This window comes from Phalacrocorax aristotelis, chromosome 2, assembly GCF_949628215.1.
Source record: "Phalacrocorax aristotelis chromosome 2, bGulAri2.1, whole genome shotgun sequence".
Classification (NCBI taxonomy): Eukaryota; Metazoa; Chordata; class Aves; order Suliformes; family Phalacrocoracidae; genus Phalacrocorax; species Phalacrocorax aristotelis.
Genome location: NC_134277.1, coordinates 45473517 through 45496447, shown reverse-complemented (window position 1 = coordinate 45496447; position 22931 = coordinate 45473517). Strand labels below are relative to the sequence as shown.

The 22931-nt window shown below is 42.6% G+C and overlaps 1 protein-coding gene across 2 annotated transcripts in view; it reads left to right on the top strand.

Moving 5' to 3' along the window:
• The window catches only part of GADL1 (glutamate decarboxylase like 1), a 90329-nt gene that overhangs the window by 26851 nt on the left and 40547 nt on the right, over positions 1-22931 (top strand). For both annotated transcript variants that reach the window (XM_075083297.1, XM_075083296.1), the window contains 4 exons: positions 4051-4115; positions 4373-4454; positions 18123-18322; positions 22668-22719. In XM_075083297.1, the coding sequence (XP_074939398.1) occupies positions 4051-4115; positions 4373-4454; positions 18123-18322; positions 22668-22719 (399 nt within the window). The remainder of the gene's footprint in view (positions 1-4050; positions 4116-4372; positions 4455-18122; positions 18323-22667; positions 22720-22931) is intronic.

Here is a 22931-nt window from a genome sequence, read left to right as displayed (position 1 = left end):
TGCAAATGGTCTCAAGAGCTGTTTATAAGAATATCTTTTATGAATGTCAGTGGTGTTATTTCCAGATTTACACCGATGTGTGTTATTTCAGAATATTTTCTGATCCCAAAGATTGATATGATTGCCTTAGGGAAACTCTTAAATATGAAATGATAAAGCTCATGATTCTTGGGAAGGGCAAAAGGGAGAATGTCAACATAAAATCAGTGAGCTTCCTGAAGATATATTTTAATAAAGTCAGAAATAGTAGATAAGCTCTCACATGGAGACAAACCTAAAGACGAAAAGGGAGTTAAGGAAAAGGTTGTTTTAAGAAGATAATACCAATAAGCCCAAACTGTCTCAGCAGTCAAGCTATTCATCAGCCTAAGTGCAAAGACTATAGCTAGGCTTATTTTGTGCACTTACAGTATTAATGCACACATTCCAGTTGCTTATTGCATTATATTGTACATCTATGATGCCTTTCTTATTGATGATGCAAAATAAATCATCATGCCCTCCAGCTCCAGCACTTACCTATGTCATGTATTGTGTTCCTGTAGCTTTAAGTACTATGTATGAGTATTTTTCCCATGCTTACAAAAAGAACAATTTTCTCCTATGGCTAGACCAGTACAGAAAATGAGGTTTGACATATTAGCCTGTGCTTAGGTCGTTTAATCACATTGTGAACGCTGTGATTCCCATTGTTCAGCTCTAAGCAGTTTGTTGCATATGAAACACTAATTTTCTCTTACCTAGTTACCAGTGTTGCATGGGACATGGGTGATAATCTGTGTGTTTTGAGCTACCCTGCATTGCTCTCAGCTCGATTTGTCACAAACAAAATATGTCAATCTGGTTTGATCAATCTACCTTCTTTCTTTCATCTCATGGACGGAGGAGAAGCAGTTAACTTTATTGTGCCTTGCAATATCTTACCAGAAAGCCAGAGAAACACGCCAAGCTGCAGCTGCTGTAGTGAGTGAAAACCTGGCTGGAAAATCATACCCAGAGAGCAGTTACCAGGGGTTCATTGCTGAAAGGGGAGAAAATTTTGAGCAGGATTCCACAAAGGTCCATCCTAGGTTAGAAGTTATCTGGTGTTCTCATTAATAACTTGGATGAAAAGGAATACACTGACTAAATTTGAAAATGACATCAAACTGCTGCAAAAAAACAAGGCAGTGGGAGGACAGGATTAGAAATCAAAGAGATCTTGACAGTTTGGAGAAAAAAGTGGAAAAACTAGGCTACAGTTCAATAAAGAGATCTCTGAGTTTAAGCTGTAATAATCAACTGCACAAACGGGCTGGGGATTGTTGGCTCGACAGCAGACCTTCAGGAAAAGATTCTGGGGTTTGCGGTACATCACAAATCGGTGATTGTAAGCATTTTTGAATAGGGTTAAATGGCTTTCAGCATTGAATAAAGAAGGTACATTAAAATAATCCTCTCTTTCTGCTTAGTGCTCCATCTGCTTTATCTACATTGTGTCTAAAAAAAAAAAAAAGCTCCATTTCAAGAAGGTTTAGGACCCACAGGAGAAAGATTAGAAAATAGTAAAGCAGTGAGGATAAACAGAACCATATCTAGAAATTACGATCAATGAGAAAAGACTGAAAGCACTGATTTTATTTAAACTAGAAAAGACAAAGGGACAATACGTAATAGTCTACAGATGCTTTAAAAGCTGCTGCAAAAAGAAAAGGAATAGTCTGTTCCCCTGACCACTGCAGGTATGACAAGAGGTAACACTGTTTAGGACTGACAGTTTAAATTAGTAGGGTTGTTACCCTTAAACACAAATTAAGTGGTTAAGTTGTGCAGCCTCCATCATTAGAGGTCTTTAAAACCAGACAAAGCCAGTGATTCTCAGTCTTCTTATGTGCCTTCTGGTTAATTTTGGGTGGTTTTTTTTGCCAGCTCTGGATCTTTAAATTGGGTAAATAATCATAGAGCACAAATTCATCTTGAAGTTCTGAGTCTCAAGCTGATACTGAAAAGTGGTGGAGAGGCCTGGATCTCTAGTACTATCACCCCTCTCTTACAGATCTCCAGCAGTAACCTTTAAAACAAAGGCAGAAAGCAGTGCCAATAGTGCTGTGGAAGCAGCAATTGTTGCTGTCTCTCTGCACCTTTATTTTTCACTTTGCTAATCAGAAGCTAGGTGCATTTATTGATTAATAGTCTTTAGAAAAGACAAGTGTTTGACAGAAATGAGATGGGTATGGCTGATCCTGCCTTTGGGGGTGGCACACTGTTGAGATGACCTCTTGAGGGCCTTTCTAGTCCTGTTTTTCAGAGACACTGTGAAGATGTCAACTTTTTCAAATACAGATACCTTTGAGCACAAATTTTTTAAAGATCTATTATATTTCAATGGGTTGCTTATAAATTACAAAAATCAGGGAATAACTTTGTGACTGTTTGGACTTTATTGAATCATAGAATGAGAAGAGTAAAATCTGTTTATGAATGGGAAGATGAGTTTGATGGCCCTCCCATAACATGGCTAATTTGGGCTAGCTGGGGAAACCCAGTTTCAAGTCATGGTTGTGTCACAGGATTACTGTGAAGTTTGAGGCAAATAATTTCCTGCCTGAAGTCCCACCTGTAGATTGAGCAGCAGCCCTTTTCTCAGTAAGGGTTTTCTGAACATGACAATATAAAATATGATGTGGCGCATTAATGTACTACATTAATGAGAACGACGTGCGTTAAGACAAGTTATTAACCTTTCACTTTCCTTGTGAGCCTTTACTGTTCCAGTCTCCCAGAGAGAGCAGATATTTCTCCTAATGTATCGCCTATGAAGCAAATACTGATGCTAAATTCATAGATCAGCTATCACATCTGTTTCTTTCAAGGAAAAAAAGAACAAAACCCAAACAAGCACATGTTCTCCATGCTTAGATCAGGAATCTTCAGTGATTTCTTCTTCATTAGTCCAAAATTATATATTTTTTTTTAAGCAAGCTGAATTCAGGTGTGTTTGGTGGACTGATGCCTCCTGTGTGTCTCTGAGGAGCTTTGCTTATATCACAGGGAATTTGTTCAAGTGGATTCTGCCTGCATGAATGTTCAAAATCCTTTTTTTTCGTATTTAATAATAATTTCTTAAATGCACTGTTTGACATCTCTACTGTTTGTTGCATGTTCTTACCCACCCTGCCCTTATGGGCAAATGTTGTTTGAGAACTAAAGATTCATAGCAGCTGGTGTGTGAAATCTGATCCTTGCAGAATTCGTGGATGAGAATCACCTTCCATGACCCCAGTTGCCCAGAAGTTAACCGTGGGTAATATAAGCTTGTTGCCTGGGTTCCTTCTATAGTCCATCTATAGACATCTGCAAAAGGTGCTACCCAGGGACAGGTATCTAGAATAGATAAGATGACACTCCGTAAGGTATTTCAGTGGAGAGCTCCTCATTACAGAGAAGGCCTAAATGCCTCTTACACCACACACCTAGCTCATTGATGACCTGACTGATATGTGGTGAGTCTTACTCTATTTTAACGTCAGTTGGATTGCAGGTAACAGAAATGTTGCTATTGCCTACTCACTGACTTCTCTTTTCATATCCAAACTCTGGAAGATCTGAGCCTGGACTTTGCAATTGGCAGAGATTAACATTCTGTCCTCAGTTTCCCTTGTGAATGTCTTGCAAAGGAAACAGCTAGCAGGACGAAGGTATGCAAAATGGAGCTTTCTGCTCCCACTGTTTAGGTTTAGGCCGGGGGAAAAGAAGCACCTCTGACTCAGAACCAGGAATGGGTCTGGTTATGCAGGGACACTTCAGTTCATGCTCTTGCTTACACAGAAGGGACAGCGTAGGTTGTGGCTCACATGATTGCACTGATGGAAACCATCAGCTCCTGTTTTAGGCATAGCCCCAGGCTGCCATCTTTATTTCAGTAGATGATACTAAAGGCAAAATTTAGCCTAATGACCACCTGGTAAACTACATTTTAAATGAGATAAAACATCTTCAGAAATTATTGAAGAATTATCAAAAGAACTTTATACAAATAATATTGTTCTGGCTCTATAAATGTTCCAATAGGCTTCTTGGGGTGGCTCGGCTTTGATATCAAGGAAGCATTGCAGACTTCTTCATGGCATCCACAGGTAAGTCAGTTTAGTTCATGGGCACATTTACCAGGGACTGAGATAGTTGTGTGGCCTATTTGCACCCATGAGAATTGCATTTTCCAAAATATATATATTACTATTAATTGGAGAGATTTCTGAGCCTACTGGGGTGTGGGAGGAAAAAAATAGGAAATCTGATTTATCTGCTTAGATTGTGTTTGACCATTTTGGATTCTTTAGTACCCGTGATTATGGGTGCAATTTCCACCTCCCTTTCTTTATAACTTTTGCAGGGCTGATTCTGTTGCCTGGAATCCCCATAAAATGCTGTTGGCAGGAATCCAGTGCTGTGCTCTTTTGGTGAAAGACAACTCTGTAAGTCCCCTTGTCTTGTCCTTTTTTATTTTTTTTTTTTTAAATGAGGTAGGCTGTGATTGCTGTGATATGGTAGCGGAAATAATTAGAAAACAACTGCAAGTCACTGTGACTACACTGCAGTGCAAAGGCTGAATGATATTATTTTGAATTTCACCACAAAATTAATAAAGGGTGAATAAGAGAGCAGGGTCAAACCAATCCAAGTCATTGTACTTGCTAGTGGTCAGACCTTGCAGCTGGTGCCCTTGCTAGTTAACTTCTGTACATGTTTTGCATTCAGAAATGAATTGTCACCTGGGTCTGCAGCACTTAAACACCAGGCTCATCAAAGTCCTCAAAATAGCTGTCATCCATTGGGACTGCAGCAGTACTGCATCTCTGTTTAAAGTAGGTAGAGGTCCCCTTCACAACCACTTTTGTGGGTGCACCAGAGTTGAAAAGGAGAGAGATAGAGCACATGCAGGTAAAGGTGCTGAGCCTTCTTTCCTTACTCTACTAGCTCTTCCTCATCACCAGGGTGATTTAGGTATTCCAGAAACCATGACTAATTAAAAGGTGTAGCAAGCAAACAACAGAGCTCTGATCTCAAGTGGCACAAAAGTGAGATGAGTCTACAATGTGGTAAATGTCCCTGCTTATATCTTTGTGGAATTCTTCTATATTAATAAAGAAACCAGTAAGAGGTTAATTATTTCAAGCCCCATACCAAACTCAGTCCTGCTAAGACTTATGTCCATTCTCCACCATCAGGGTTGAATTTTAGCTTATACGTCATAGGTTATGGATAACCGAACATCGGGAGGATATGGAGCCCCTGAGGTTTACACCACTATTTTGCGGCTGCTGTTTGTAGATCACCTTTGTAAATCTCTGTCAAAACAGCTGATTTTTTCTATTCAGCTGCTAGTGGTTAGCTGTCCATGTAATTGGTTACTAATTCCTGGTAGTAGGAACTGATGGGGACCAAAGAGCGTAGATGCTAATCACTGCTCTCATGCAGCTGATTGCTCCAAGTCAGGGGTGAGATGTGGCAGGACAGCAAGGAGAAGTGTGGCTCCTAATTTCCTTAGACTAGCGTCTATGGGATTAAAGAGGATTAGACTCCAGGATTACTTGTCCATCACTTTATCTTTATTCCAGGATGAAAAACAAGCAGAATGAAGTTATTGACTAAGATTAATGTGGTGTCTTAATTGCAGGCTCAGGAAGAATTCAATGCTATATTTTTAACTAATTAGGCCCAGTACATTATATATAGCCTCAGGTAATGATTAGACTACTCGAGCTGCATAGTGGAAACTTCTCAGGAAGAAAGAGGAAAGAAACAGAAAGGAATGACATATTCTAGCTACCCTGGCATTTAAAGTCACTTCACAAACACTGTTCCAACTTCAGGTCTCTGGCAGCTTTTCTGTATTCTCTTTACATGGAGTGTAACATCTGAGAGAGCAGTCCTATTCCACTTCTAAATCACAGCTGGGCGATGTTGTGTTGGAAATACTTGTAGAGCTGAATCCCAGGCTGTTGGGGGCTGCAAACACAAGTACTACTGATCATACAACCAGATCCTATTGTACAGTGAGATATGTTCTGGAAAATAGAAGAAATCTCTCCTCCTCTGCATGGGGAGTGTCGTGGTTTAGCGGCAGCTCAGCCCCACACAGTCGCTCGCTCACTCCCCCACCGGTAGATGGGGGAGAGAATCAGAAGGGTAACGCTCGTGGGTTGGGATAAGAACAGTTTAATAATGAAAATTAAAAGAAACAACAGTAGAAATGCAATGTGAAGGAGAACAATGAGAGGCGCAAAGCCCCGGGGGAGGGGGGAAGGGAGGGGAGGGGAGAGGGGGAACGAACCGCCGGAACAAACCGCACGCGCCGCAGCCGCTCGCCGCCCGCCGACCCGACGCCGCGCCGCCCGCGCGCTGCCACTGCCCCCCCCTCAATATACTGGTCATGGTGTCACATGGTATGGAATGAACCTGCCATTGGCCAGTCGGGGTCAGCCGCCCCCACCATGGCCCTGCCCCTCCCAGCCCCCCCTGCCACGCCACGCGGCAGAGCGCGGGAAGCTGGAAAGGTAGCTGACCCCCACAGTGAGGAGAATTAACCCCTTCTCAGCCAAAACCAGCACATTCTCCACCCCTTATTCCATACCACTTACACCATGCCCAGGTCCCATATGATGCAATACAACCGTACCAACCACCACCCCTCCCCTTCCCATCCTTTAACATAATACACAGACATCATTCCCTTAGTTCATGGACCTTCCCTGTAAAATGTCCATTAAAATGTCCATTGAGTTCACGCAGTCCATGACTCTGGGCTCCATCTGTTGTATCAGTCTTTCCGGGTGGGAGAGATGGTGTGTGGCGTTGGGTTGCTGCATACCGAGTCAGTCATCGTTCCATCACTGCTGCACGGCTTGTTTCATAGTTGATCTTCCATGGGTTGGGAGGCTCGTACTCTGATATCATTGATACAACACAGAGGTGACACACAATATTATATAGCAGTTCACATTGTGCCATTCAGTTCATTGACTGTTTTCACCCAAAATCAAATCCCCTTGAGGCACACATCGGATTTCTCCATCCTCCCGCATCACCCACCAAGTGCACCCAGGTCCTCAAGCAAAAGCAATCCCATGAATGGGTTTGCCTTTGCCGGAGGCAGGAAGAACCCAGACTGTTTTGCCCAGCATACTTTTTGTGTGCACTACAGGGACTCTATCCCCTTCCACAGTATGTAGGATTTCTGACTGGGCAGGACCAGCTCGGTTGGCAGATCCCCTCGTGTTGACTAACCACGTGGCTTTTGCTAAATGTGTATCCCAGTGCTTGAATGTTCCACCCCCCATTGCTCTCAGTGTAGTTTTTAACAGTCCATTGTACCGTTCAATTTTCCCAGAGGCTGGTGCGTGATAGGGGATGTGATACACCCACTCAATGCCGTGCTCTTTGGCCCAGGTGTCTATGAGGCTATTTCGGAAATGAGTCCCATTGTCTGACTCAATCCTCTCTAGGGTGCCATGTCGCCACAGGACTTGTTTCTCAAGACCCAGGATAGTGTTCCGGGCAGTGGCGTGGGGGACAGGATATGTTTCCAGCCAGCCAGTCGCTGTTTCTACCATTGTAAGCACATGGCGCTTGCCTTGGCGGGTCTGTGGGAGTGTGATATAGTCAATTTGCCAGGCCTCCCCATACTTATATTTCAGCCATCATCCCCCATACCACAGAGGCTTTACCCGCTTCGCTTGCTTGATTGCAGTGCATGTGTCACATTCGTGGATAACCTGTGCAATAATATCCATGGTCAAGTCCACCCCTCGATCACGAGCCCACCTGTATGTTGCATCTCTCCCTTGATGGCCTGAGGTGTCATGGGCCCACCGAGCTAGAAATAGTTCACCCTTATGCTGCCAGTCCAGATCCACCTCAGCCACTTCAATCTTGGCAGCCCGATCTACCTGCTGGTTGTTTCGATGTTCTTCAGTGGCCCGACTCTTGGGGACGTGAGCATCCACATGCCGTACCTTTACAACCAGTTTCTCTACCCGGGCAGCAATATCTTGCCACAATGTGGCAGCCCAGATGGGTTTGCCTCTGCGCTGCCAGTTGCTTTGCTTCCATTGCTGCAGCCAGCCCCACAGGGCATTTGCCACCATCCAGGAGTCAGTATAGAGATAGAGCACTGGCCACTTTTCCCGTTCAGCGATGTCTAAGGCCAGCTGGATGGCCTTTACCTCTGCAAACTGGCTCGATTCACCTTCTCCTTCAGCAGTTTCTGCTACTTGTCGTGTAGGACTCCATACAGCAGCCTTCCATCTCCGGTGCTTTCCCACAAGGCGACAGGACCCATCAGTGAACAGGGCATATTGCTTCTCATCTTCTGGCAGTTTGTTATACAGTGGGGCTTCTTCAGCACGTGTCACCTCCTCCTCTGGTGATAATCCAAAATCTTTGCCTTCTGGCCAGTCCATAATCACTTCCAAGATTCCTGGGCGACTGGGGTTTCCTACTCGAGCCCGCTGGGTGATCAGTGCAACCCATTTACTCCACGTAGCATCAGTTGCATGGTGTGTAGAGGGGATGTTTCCTTTGAACATCCAGCCCAGCACTGGCAGTCGGGGTGCCAGGAGCAACTGTGCTTCAGTACCAACCACTTCTGAAGCAGCTCGAACCCCTTCATATGCTGCCAATATCTCTTTTTCAGTTGGAGTATAGCGGGCTTCAGACCCTCTGTATCCCCGACTCCAAAACCCTAGGGGTCGACCCCGGGTCTCCCCAGGTGCTTTCTGCCAGAGACTCCAGGTAGGGCCATTCTCCCCGGCTGCAGTGTAGAGCACATTTTTTACATCTTGTCCTGCCCGGACTGGCCCAAGAGCTACTGCATGGACTATTTCTCGTTTAATCTGTTCAAAGGCTTGTCGTTGCTCAGGGCCCCATTTGAAATCATTCTTTTTCCGGGTCACTTGATAGAGAGGGCTCACGATCAGACTGTAATTTGGAATATGCATTCTCCAAAAACCCACAACGCCCAAGAAAGCTTGTGTTTCCTTTTTGCTAGTTGGTGGAGACATGGCTGCTATTTTGTTGATCACATCCATTGGAATCTGACGACGACCGTCTTGCCATTTAATTCCTAAGAACTGGATTTCTCGTGCAGGTCCCTTCACCTTACTTTGTTTTATGGCAAAACCAGCTTTCAGAAGGATTTGGACTATTTTCTCACCTTTCTCAAAAACTTCTTCTGCTGTGCTGCCCCACACAATGATGTCATCAATGTATTGAAGGTGTTCTGGAGCTTCTCCCTGTTCCAGTACAGTCTGAATCAGTCCATGGCAAATGGTAGGACTGTGTTTCCACCCCTGGGGCAGTCGATTCCAGGTGTACTGGACGCCCCTCCATGTGAAAGCAAACTGTGGCCTGCACTCTGCTGCCAGAGGGATTGAGAAGAATGCATTAGCAATATCAATTGTGGCATACCACTTGGCCGCCTTTGACTCCAGTTCGTATTGAAGTTCTAGCATGTCTGGCACAGCAGCACTCAATGGTGGAGTGACTTCATTCAGGCCACGATAGTCTACTGTTAGTCTCCACTCTCCATTAGACTTCCGGACTGGCCATATGGGACTGTTAAAGGGTGAGTGGGTCTTACTGATGACTCCTTGGCTCCTCAGTTGGTGAATGAGTTTATGGATGGGGATCAGAGAGTCTCTGTTGGTGCGATATTGCCGCCGGTGCACTGTTGTGGTGGCGATTGGCACCTGTTGTTCTTTGACCTTCAGCAACCCCACCACAGAAGGGTCCTTTGAGAGACCGGGCAAGGTAGACAGCTGTTCAGTTTCCTCCGTCTCCAAGGCAGCTACACCAAAAGCCCACTTGTAACCTTTTGGGTCCTTGAAATACCCTCTCCTGAGGTAGTCTATACCAAGGATGCACGGAGCCTCTGGGCCAGTCACAATGGGGTGCTTCTGCCACTCATTGCCAGTTAGGCTCACTTCGGCCTCCAATACAGTTAGCTCTTGGGATCCCCCTGTCACTCCAGCAATGCTGATGGGTTCTGCCCCTATATAGTTTGATGGCATTAAGGTGCACTGTGCGCCGGTGTCCACTAAAGCTTTATACTCCTGTGGGTCGGACGTGCCAGGCCATCGGATCCACACAGTCCAGTAAGCCCGGTTATCCCTTTCCTCCACCCGGCTGGAGGCAGGGCCCCTCTAGTCCTGATCATGGCAGTCACAACTCACTTCCTGTAAATGTGAATCAGGAGTCCCTCTATTACACTTAGAAATAAAATCTGCGCTTCTACTCCTCTGTCTGGGGACTTGCTCGCTGGAAACTGGAGCAGCAGCTTTCCTGGAAGAGCCTCCCTGAGTGACTGTTCTTCCTTGCAGTTCATGTACTCGTGCCTGTAGGGTCGAAGTAGGCTTGCCATCCCACCTCATCATGTCCTCTCCGTGGTCACGCAGGTAGAACCATAGGGTGGCCCGTGGTGTGTATCCCCTTCTTTGAGCCAAAGGACGCTTATTCCTAACAGCTGAGACACTGCTCTGTCGAGGTGGGGAGTAGGACAGATCTTCTTTGAGTTGCTGGACCTCTTGGGATAGTTTCTCCACAGCAGAGACAAGCGAGGAAGAGATATTTGTGTCATAATCCCGGAGCCTATCTATCACCTCTGCCACCGTTGGTGTCTCGTCATCTTTCCAGGACATCACTGCCAATGAGTTTGCATGCGAAGATGGTGCGCTCCGTACAAACTTCCGCCACATGGGTCGTGTGCACTCGGCTTCATCTGGATCTTTGGATGACCGTTGATCATCCAGGTCACCATAAATCACCTCAAACACAGCTAATTCCCTGAGATACTGGATGCCTTTCTCCATAGTTGTCCATTTTCCTGGGCGATATGTAACATCTTCTTTAAAGGGATACCTTTCCTTCACTCCAGACAGGAGTCGCCTCCAGAGGCTGAGGGCTTGTGGTTTTTTTCCAATTGCTTTGTCAACGCCCCCTTCCCCAGAAAGGGATCCCAATTGTTTGGCTTCTTTTCCCTCTAGTTCCAGGCTACTGGCCCCATTATCCCAGCATCGGAGCAGCCAGGTGACAATGTGCTCACCTGAACGACGGCTATAATCTTTTCGCATATCTCGCAACTCGCTTAAGGACAGGGATCGGGTGGTCTCTATTTCATTTATTACTTCTCCCTCCTCTCCCCGCGATGGCCCTGGTTCTTCATCATCCCGTTCTAAACGAGTTGATGTCCGCTTCCAATATTTCGTCTTATGTATGGGGGCAACTGATACTGGTACGGGTTTATTTTCTGAGCTAGCTCCGGTACTTGTTGTGGGGGTTTGAGTGGCTGCAGTGCCTGTTGTCAGGGCTGGATTGTCTACAGTGCCAGTCACTTTGCATTTCAATCCAGAGACATTCTCTTCCCCCTGGGGGCACTGAATACTGTTGAGCAGGGCTCGGTATGCATGGGCCAGACCCCAGCACGTTGCAGTTATCTGTGTCTCTCTGGAGTTCCCAGCGTAACAACATACTTTCTCCAAATATTCTACTAGTTTTTTAGGATTCTGCACTTGCTCGGGGGTGAAACTCCAAAACACTGGGGGTGCCCACTGCCCTAGGTATTTGCCCATGCTATCCCACATGCCCTGCCACTCGTAACTATCAAGCCTCGGGGCAGATTTCTGAGTGATATTCTTAAGTTGCTTAGTCAAAACCAAAACAACATGCCCAAAAACTAACAATGACTGCACCTTAACCACCCAAGGATGTTCAAGATACAAAAACGTTGTTGTAACAAAGGCACAGACATCATAGAACAAAGTTGCAAAGGTATTATTCTGTATTTCCTCCATATAAAATCTCTCAGAGGAGGAGGTATAATTGCTAATTGCCTCAACAAGGTGGTATCCGAAGTACAGTAACGGTTTCAGCAAAAACCCCAAATACCAGGTAAAGCTGAAAACGAGTGTTTGTATAACAAATCTCGTAGGCAAAACATTACTAATCACAGCAGAACACAGCAGACTCAAACAACCAACACCGATTTTTAACACCCACTGCAAAAAGGACAACATGGTGCTGTGACCAGCAGCTGTTGTTATCTCCAACCCTCGTGCCCCACGTTGGGCGCCAAAAAGACTGTCGTGGTTTAGCGGCAGCTCAGCCCCACACAGTCGCTCGCTCACTCCCCCACCGGTAGATGGGGGAGAGAATCAGAAGGGTAACGCTCGTGGGTTGGGATAAGAACAGTTTAATAATGAAAATTAAAAGAAACAACAGTAGAAATGCAATGTGAAGGAGAACAATGAGAGGCGCAAAGCCCCGGGGGAGGGGGGAAGGGAGGGGAGGGGAGAGGGGGAACGAACCGCCGGAACAAACCGCACGCGCCGCAGCCGCTCGCCGCCCGCCGACCCGACGCCGCGCCGCCCGCGCGCTGCCACTGCCCCCCCCTCAATATACTGGTCATGGTGTCACATGGTATGGAATGAACCTGCCATTGGCCAGTCGGGGTCAGCCGCCCCCACCATGGCCCTGCCCCTCCCAGCCCCCCCTGCCACGCCACGCGGCAGAGCGCGGGAAGCTGGAAAGGTAGCTGACCCCCACAGTGAGGAGAATTAACCCCTTCTCAGCCAAAACCAGCACAGGGAGGAGAGCGCATTTTACTTTGTGTTTAACTCCTGGAAAATTGGCACTTACATGTGTTGTGTATCTGCCACTGTAGTCTTTATATGCAAACAGAAGCACATACAAATTTGAGTACCTTCTTATCAGCTTTTTTTGACGTGTTGGAATATAAATTTTTAAGAAAGGAAGACCAAATGCTTAGTTAAGACACTGCCAGAAAGGCCTTGCTTCGCTTTGACCCTCTCTATACCAGGTCTGGAGCAGGCAGCTGGACCCAGTTTCCTATTAAAAATGTTATTTGCACAGCAGTAAGAGTATGAAAGAGTACATGTATTGGTTCCTCACGTTGGAGCTTGTTCCACTGCTCCTAAATTACATAAATACCTGTGGCTGCAGATAAAGCATACATTTATATGTGAACATAATTCCTTCACACTTTGATTAGGATGCTTTATTAAGAGCTGGATGCTGAGATGGGAGCTGGAATTTTGGCACACATTGCTTTGCTAGTGAATGTTCAGGGATCCTCGGGTAGTTTCTGAAGTGGTTAATCCTGCAAGAAATCAGAGCAGCAAAATGTTAAGCATAGTTATTAAGTCCCATTTATGAATCAAGCCCTGGCTCCCTTTGAAGGTCTGGTTCAGGAAGTTTTGTTAGCCTGTCTTTCCATTTGCTTTGAGATCCATTTGGAAACTGTGGTCTCAGGGTTAGGGTTAGGTGATTACAGGTGAGCAAATAATGTCCTTTGGTTTGTTTTTCTGCCTCTTGTTTTATTTTCCTTAAGCTATAGATTGTTTACAAGCCCAAAATTTGTATTTTACTCTAGATATGAAAAGATAATCTTTAGAAGGAATCATCACAATGTAGTGGTAACTGTTTTTGTTTGGTTTGTTTTTCTTGCCACATAGCATCAATAAAGCTATGGGGTTTAGCGGTGTTAATAGGCTTAAGACATTGCAGCTAGGTTATTAGAATGAAACATTGTATTTAAATATTTTCCTATACAGATTAAAAATAAAAAGGATAAACTGCAGTGAATTGCCAATAAAAGTATATCTTCTAGCCTTAGTGAAATAAAATTAGAATGATTTCCAAAGAAGGTAGAGATAGAAAAGAGAAATATGTGTTTGACTTGATTAGAAGGCAGAAGTGTTTTCACCAAAGGGAAGGAGGGATTGGTTAATCCTCCGTAAAAGCTCAGATCAATGACAGTAGTTCTTCAGTGCTTAAAGTGCTCAAGAAATGCATGGCTATCCCTTTTTCACTGCCATACCTTGAGTAACTTTCATCACTTTTGTATTGATAGACTTACTCAGGAAACTCTTGTATTGCTATGGCTTGAATTGCCTTGACTGTTTAAACATAAAGCTAGGTGGACTGATATTCCCAAAACATTAGTGAACCAACTTTGTTCTTATAGGTTCTTAAAATGCTATTGATCAGTCTTGGGTTGTACACGCTCCCTTAAGACCACAGAGCTACTTCAATTTGTCCTTGCTATAATCCATATAAACATGAATATTACCACCATATAAATAGTGATGTGTCAAAGTTCTGTGACTCATTAGAGTGTAGCACTAGGTTAGGTAATTAGCAATCAATTCTAGGTAATGAGCAGAATTTTCACTTATTGGTTAAAAATAAAGTTGCAAAGAATGTAGCTAATGAAATCCCAGTTTAGCAGAGAATATGATTGCTTGAGGTGATCATGGTAGCCATCTACAGTGTAATCTCTTCCTCATCGTTAGCAGTACCACAAAGATATCTACTTCCCTGATTCCTTTCCAGGGCAGCTGCAGGATATATTCTATTCCTATTGCTTTCTGATTGGGGTTAGTACAACTGAGAGCTCCTTTTCACCTCTTGGAATGAATTACAGGGGTGGCCTTTTGCACTGCACTGCTTTTGAGAATTTTCAAGTATGCCATTCAAAAGATTGTCCTTATTGCTTCAGATGAGGCAAATGAGGAAGGTGTTTGGCTTGGGAAAAAGATGTTTTGTTAATGAAATTGAAATTAACTTTTAACTAGCAATGGAAATGGAAAGAGATCAGAAGGCTTGCTGTAGGTAAGTGCGTTCAATGAGAAAAGCGTGTTGAACTATGAAACTGGAACTCTTATATATTGAGTTTAGTATCAATAATTATTCATTTATTTGCCATTAGATAGAACACACAGGAACTATCCAGAGTTCATCAAAACCAAAGGCTATTTGAAACTTCATAGCGGACTAGGGCCTTTATGAAAATAGTATTTCCATTTATAAACTTTAACAGCTCCAGTATAAGGTAGAGCACTACCATTAGTCTCTGTGCAAAGGGTAGAAGAAGAAAAGATGCTGAAGAAAGAATCTCAAACTTGTCAAATGGGGCAGTTCTAATGAAATTTTTGCAACACTTCTGAATAGATGGAGCAGCTCAGTTACTGTGTGGAAAACTGTTGGGTCTTCTTGGGACTGAGAATGTTGAGTTTTAGAAAGCATACTTCTTAATTTTTTTTTCTTCTACTTTTCCATCAATTAACTAGGAAAACTGAGGTGACTTTTTATGTCTTCAGCATATTGGAGTCTATTACTTTTGAGACAGCAGCAATCAAGGAGTAACTGCTTTCTTGATCATAAAATGTACCTTGGATTCTTTTCCTTTTCTGTTGTCCTCCCCACCCGAACTGTATTCTGCAATGTTCCCTTTCTCTTCCTTTATCTTTCACCTTCACGTTGCTTCTTGCATTGGTTTGGCACATTTCCTTCTTTCTCACAAAGCATAATTTTTATTTCTTTGCCTGTCTGCTCTAGTGACATGCTGGAGGATGTCACTGTACTTGCCTCTGGAGGTTGGCAATAGGCAATAGCTTCAGCAAGATTTCTTGAGTGTGTTGCATGATTAGTAAGATAAGCAGATGGAAAAAGATCATCAAGGCAGCAAGTCTTGTCAACTTTGGATGCACCAAGAGAGTAGAACAGTACCCACTTTTTTTTTTAAATGAAATATGTTCCCATGAATTTGAACTCACTCAGAGATACTGAACTATTTGTTCTTGTTGCATTTTCACTCTAGAACACTTGTTTTTGAACTATGAAACTCAGCAGCTGTACTGTGATCTTAAGTGAACTTCTTGGTCTTTCTATAATGTTACCAACTGACTTTAGGTTTCTTGTGACATCAGAAGTTGCTGTTTCTCAGGTGACAGGCATGAGAGGAACCAGTATCCTGTGATGTCCTCTATTGTGCAGCTGTATTACATTCTGATATGGCAGAAGATAGTTCCACATTGATCAACCCTGCTATACGCTCACTGCAGGAACATTGCAAAATTTTAAAGTCAGTAAAAGACAAAGCAATTAACTTAAATTTGTGGATGTTGCTACTTTTTTTAAAAAAAAAAAAAAACAACAAACGTATTTCCCTTGAAAATCAAGGTATGGCAATCTAAACGAATAGGGCACAATGGCTTGGCAGGTGGACTCCTCTTCCTGTTGTGCAGCTGCTAGCCAGAGAACAAAAAGCTGTAGAAAAACTGTAAAGGATGGATGCTTCAGTGCTTGACTTTTCTTCAGCTTTTAATGTAATCTTTTTGCCTTTTTCTGAGAGAGTTGGAAAGTAGGTGTGAGAATCTTGTACGTTGCAAAAAACTGCACCCAGCATTGACTTTCCAGCTATAGCTACTGTGTGCTGCAGCAGCGCATTATCACTCTGACTGCAGAGGGAAAGCAGCTGCTGCCCCTTCTTTCCCAAGCTGTCACATAAACTGTCTTTTCACAAGGCTGAATGTGTGCTGACCCTGTGGCTAAAGAGTTCAGATGGAATTTGCTGTCCTTTTTGCAAACCAGCAATATGACAATGGGATTGTCAAACCCCTACAGAAGTTGTGGTGAAACCTTTGGTTTTCTTCTCCTATTGTACTCTATGAATAGGTGCACAGGTTGATTTTTTTTCTTTTTTTTTTTTTGTTTTGGTTTTAGTATTGATGGAGGGAATTGAAATTGCTAGGTAAGAGGGAGACTTATTCTGTGTGTGCCAGTGGATTATTTCTCCTTTGGATTTTTTTTTGTCTTGATATTTTTTCTCTATTTTATTGCCTGTTCCAAAGTTATCAGTAGGGTATTGTAATGTAGATCAAGAACAGTACCTCTGTTACAGGAATATGACGCTTTGATTAAGAGCGATGTCAGACACTGCTATTTTGAAATCAGACCTGCAGCAGATGCAGAGGAAGGGATTAAATGTGAAATGCTCTTTCTGTTGGTTCAAACTGAAGAGTGATGTTGAATGGAAAATTAATTGTTGTCTTTGAGGTACTGTTTAGCAACTTCTGTCATGCTGTCCACTTTTGTTCCTTGGTCTGTTCTACATGGAAGGCTTCTGGTTCAACTGTCACTTAAATACATGGTTGCAGATCTGAATAAGATGCTGTAGCCGTGTCTTTAACCTCATCTGAATTTCTATTCTGGTGTTATCTTACGGATTGTGGTTTATGTTTCTTACTCACTTTTAATATCACTGACAAATCTACCACCTTTTCTGTCTCCTGGGCTCCTTGTGAGGCCACCCTTATCTCACTTTTGCAACCTGCCATCTGCCAGCCCTTCTCTCTACTTCATAGTATTACAGAGTATACTTCGATATTTCATTCTTCAGCCAATAGCCAGTCCTATGCCTCTTCTCTTCCTCTGTACCTTTAAACATATAACAGCCTCAGTGCTTTCTGTTTCTCATCTTTGTTCTTTGCTGGAACTTGCCAGGTTACTCATTTATCTTTGTCCGTTTTCTGCTGCTCATGTCTGCCCACGCAGCCTCTCAGATTGCTGAATAAAAATAATTTCATTAACACACCGTAATTAGGGTATGTTGAAGCGCCTTTTCTGAGGTTTATTTTCAAATGTTAAAATTGTCTGAACTGTGAAAAGAGACAAAAATTTGGGTTGCACTAATCTCCTTGTGGTATTTCCACTCAAACAGTCAGATAGCCTATGCTAAATACTCAGTGACTATTTTCTGTGCTAAACATTTATTTCTTGGGGCTAAAATCTTCCCTACATGCAACTAACTGTGCCATATAAAAAATTCTTTGTTTGACAAAGAAGGAATAGGTTGGGCCGTTGGTGAACATGGAGGAAGCTCCTCGGGCTGCTTTTCCAATCTATAGACTAGAGCAGTGGACATAGGCTTCTCCTCCTCCTCCTTCTTTCCCACCCATTCGTGTCTTTGGGCAACTGTTTCTGTGGTACTGACTCCCATGGTTTCTTGAGATCTGAGTCAGAGTTTCTTTTCAACCTGCAACTTTTCAGTGACATTATGAAGAAAACAAGAACAAAATTTTCGGTGTTGTCAGTGCTGACTTCACTGAGTTCAGGTTCATCAAGCATTCTTAAACCACACCATAAGCTTTGGATAGTTTCCTGCACATCCAGTTCTGTTTTACTAAGCAGTTGGTACAGACTGGAAAAAAAGGCTTTAACTTATGAAGATAAAAAGGTTTGAAAATGCTTATCAGCAATCTAAGTCTCTATTTTGTTTCTAATAGGGCCTCCTGAAGAAGTGTTACTCTGCCAATGCCACATACCTGTTCCAGCAGGACAAGTTCTACAATGTCAGCTATGACACTGGTGACAAGTCCATTCAGTGCAGCAGGCGTCCGGATGCATTCAAATTCTGGCTGATGTGGAAAGCTTTGGGAACCACAGGCCTCGAGGAGAGAGTAAACAGGGCACTGGCTTTGGCTAGGTACCGCCTCACAATTTTAAATATGTCTAGTCTGTTTAATTGAGTGAAATGTTGCAACTACAGATGCTCTATATCCTGGAATAGATGACATTGTTACTTTTTTGCCCCTTTCCTTTTGTTTGTGTATAACAGGAGGAACTAATAGCAATTTTAATAAGTGTTATTACATTTGCTACATTGGCTACAATATTTAATAGTAATTATTACTTTTAGCAATAAGCATAGATCTTGGTAAACATAGAAGTCCAAATTAGGCTATCAATCTACATTGTTTAACATTTATGGTATCTGAACTAGACATAGGACAGGTTTACCAACAGACCCTCTTCTAACTCATAACTGTGTGTTCTGGTGTTAATATAGAAGCAGCCCTATGTGCCAGGCTCTGAGGTGTGTCTAGCAAGACGTGAATTTGCCATTCTTCTGTTCACTTAATTCCTTATGACTGAGGAAAAGCAGAAAGCTGAAGATGTGGGCAAATTCATATGAGGACACTCTGTTAATATTAGGATGTAGTAAAGGTATATGAAGTAATATTGCTCTGAGATACTGCTTGTTTTTTCTCCACAAGTTTGCTGAAGATTTTAATGCTTACAATATGCTCTGTTAGGGACTGAAGCACCTTTTTCTCGTGATCTTGCCCTTGCCTGCCCTGTTCAATTTTACTAAGTTTTTGGTCTTGCAGAACCTAGTTTCACACATGAATTTTGCAAAGCTCTTAATAGAAGGTGTTTCTAAAATGACAGTGATGTCCAGTTTCTGGGAAGAAACTTCCATACACCAGTTGTTTTGTCTTCTGATAGAAGAAATAATATCGAAATAATATAATGGTCCATTAAAAAGAGTTCACTTGAAGTATCAGATTTGTTCAGAATTTATCCAAGGGTAAACCACAATGAAATCTTCACTAATTCCTGGGCTAGCTATACACTACCATAAGTCAATCATTAATATTGAAAAACAGTCATCCATATCATATTGCCATTTTATTTTTTATATGAATTACTAAGTTGAAAAGAACTGAATGTTTACTCTAGTGAAAATTAAAGGAATAGTCTCACTTTAACAATGTCACTTAAAGAAAAGGTAAAAATGCCCATGACCTAAAGCCAGAGTGGATTAGAAAGGAATAAAAAGAAAGAAGCAAAACCAGAAAAGCGCAAATGAGCTGCGGCTTTTTTATCTATTTTATTTCTTTAAACCCACTTATTGTTTGGCTGGTTAAGTGTTCCTTAGTATCTTCTGGTTAAATTGCACCTTGTTTTTGTTCCAAAGCATGGTACTGTTCTGTGTCTGTACAGAGTAAGTAATTCATTCCACTATCAGTAGGAGAATTCAGCCTTATCAAGGTCACTGGCCAAGGTCATTTGACTGAAAGTGTTGTGATTAATGACCTTTCTGGGATCAATATTTTCTTTGAACATTAGCATTCAGCTGGTAGTGCTTCTATGGAGTGACTGGGTTGTCTCTTTTTTTTTTTTTTCTTTAAGAAGAAATTTAATTCTTAGTCATCATCTGATAAAGTGTATTCTTTACCATAGCTGCATTGCTATCTTGAGTTTGCATGGACATGGGCACTTTGCAGCTGAGACATCAGGTTTACTGGGCACTATGCCAGGTTTCCTAAGTACTCAACAGCTGTGCAGCCTTTCTCCTGATTTGTTACAGTAGGTTTTACTTTGATGCTGCAAAGATAGTATTTCAGAGTTCCTGAACACAGACCTGGATTAATTCTGGAACTAGTCCACTGACTATAGAAGTTGAGAGCAAGAGTATGTCCTGCCCCCCACCCCTCCCCGGCTAGGCAGAGCTGCAAAGGTTTTGAGGTAATTGCAGGCATGTATTTCTGTTGCATCAAACTTTGCTTATTGGCTATTCAATTAATTTCTTCTTGTTCTGGAGATGAATCATGTTTTCAGTGTATTAGGTATCCCAGGAACATTGTGATGCTACCTATTTGGAAAGGCTTATTTTTAAAATACCTACAGTAAAGCATCCTGCTGCTCACTTCAGAATTATTTTTTGCTGTTTTTTTTTTTTCCAATTATTTTTGATGCAGGGATGTTGCTTTATGAAGTACACTAAAAAGAAAATAGGAGTAGACTGCTTTTAGAATATAACTGTAACCACCTCTGCATTTTATGCTTCAGCATCTTTGCAGTTTTTCTGCCTGATTCTTCTTTGACACCCACTTTTAGCAGACATATGTCTACTTTCACTGCAGATATCCACCCCTCATTTTCTGCAAGGCTTAATCATAGCAAATACCACTTCTCTGTGCACTCCCGTCCTCACTGAGACTCAAGCCCTTCTGATGTTCTGCAACTGTGGCAAAATAATAAAACTTCACAGATGCACAGAGTAAATGGCTCCACTGCCATCAAATGGTCCTGGCAAGATAAATCATGGGTGATGGATTTTTCTAATGGCTGCCTTCTTAGGCTATTGGCAATGTAGTTAAGAGCATGATTAACAGTCTTGTGAGCTTGACCGACATCAGATATCCTATGTCAGATGGTGGTGTTAAGAAAAAGCACTTGTGGTAGGATGGAAGGGTGTTTAGCATTGTGAAATAGCTCTAACAGTTCAAGACCTCAAAAAAAAAAAAATAAAAATTAAGTGATCATACATAGGTTTCTTTTTCATTATTTATTAAAAAAAAAACTGAGGGCCACTGTCTTGTGAATAGCCTGCTGATTTTGCTGAATGTTGGTTTTATGGCACAGACAAGTCTCTTCTAATCAACAGGACAAAAGCAGTGCGCTTGTTTTACTACAAGCCTCCAGACACAGGTTTCCCCCAACAAGCTTACATGATATCTAGTCTCCTACTTACCTTTCAGCATGCCTCTCTTTCAATGTAAACATTAATGTGGGCATTAAGAGCCAGGGAAACGCACACAGAAGGATCTAAATGGTTATGGCAGAAAAGACCCAGAACCTCGGCTTGTTCTAGTGAAAGGAAAAGTCTCAGCAGTGCACAGTGCGGCACAACTCAGAGCTGCGTGTCGTGGGAACTGGCACTCTACCACAGCAATCGTTTTGCAGGGATGTGTGCTAAGAGGTAATGACTCACACGCACAATACTTGTTAATGATAAACAGCGTGATGCCTCCCCATGCTGTTTTGAAAAATGTATACCATCTAGGGTATTGTTTACTGCCTCCCTAGCCAACCTGTTTCTGCAGCACGTCTGCCAAACAGCAGAGGATGCAGATACAACTGTGCTAGAGGTGTCCCTGTGGGGGCAGGTTTCAGGCGTGTGGATAGGACCAAAGGGGGGTTATTTTGACAATATTTTTCTACCTCAAGTAGTGGATAAAAGAATTGAGTGATGACCAGTAATGCAGCTGCAGGCAGGAAAATGCCAAATAAATGCAACAAAAGAACAGATTTGTACACAATCTAGTTAACTGTCTCAGTTTTATTCCTGTTACACAGCAAAATCTTCATGTAGAAGACTAAAATTCTGTTGAAATGGAAAACTCTGTGAATTTGAGCTGATTGCTTTGGCTTTTTCCTTGGGAAGGCTTTGAGTAGGGGGAATAAAGAGAGAAGTCCCAGCTGTGTGAAAGTGTCCTCTTTGCTTCAGAGTTCCAGTATGGTGTGTGCCATTTTTTAAAAAAATTCTATAAATTGAAGCTGTTTGGATCCAAAGTTTTGATTCAAATCCATCTTCCCAGAGAAGACTTCTGTGTTTTTCATAGTGACCAGCGAAAGAGAAAAGAAATACTTATCTCAATGCATCACTAGTGTAGGATACCCAGGGATTATTGTGCATTAGTAGTGGCTCACTGAATGGAATGTGCACTGTTTGTGTACATTGTGGAACAAGGACAGTACTGGAAAAGTTGCTGGGCTTGAAGTACATGGAAACTTTTAAATTCTGGGGTAAAATAAGAGGTCCCAGTGACAATAGCAGTACAAAAGACATCAAGGTGACCATGAAATAACATGGCAGCACTGCATCAGCACTTGAGGAAAAGAGATGGAGGAATTAATTTGTAGAGAGCAACATCAATGGAAATTTGCATTGGGAAAGTTCACAGCCTGATGTAAATACGATCAATTTGTGCCATGTAGCTCCACTGAAAATCTCTGCCTGAGGACAAAATTCGGCCTCTCCTCAGTGCTCCTTGGCTGGCTGTAGCCTTCATTTGTTTCCAGGAACTGATAGCTACTGCATTTTCACAGCAGGTAGAAATGAGGTTTAACTCTGTGGTTTCTTTAGGGGGAAAAAAAAGAAAAAGAAAAAAAAAGAGTAAAAAAGGTATATACATGTTCAAGACCTTTTCTATTGTTTTCTGTATGTTCTATGCTTTAAACCCCTGCATTTTTAATTACAGATACCTAGTGGAGGAAATTAAGAAAAGAGAGGGTTTCCAGCTTCTTTTGGAGGTAAGTGAAAATGGAACTGAACTGTTGTTATTGTTGGGGGGGGTGTGTGTCTATTGTTTGGTTTTGCTCTTTTGCGCCAATGGCCAATTTGTATTTGAAGTATATAATAAGTTTTTGTATTGGAGATACACAGATCTGATTGCACACACATAACATGCTCTGTATTCCCTATCATTACTCTATTTTCCTAGCTTCTGGGCCTGCATTGCCTC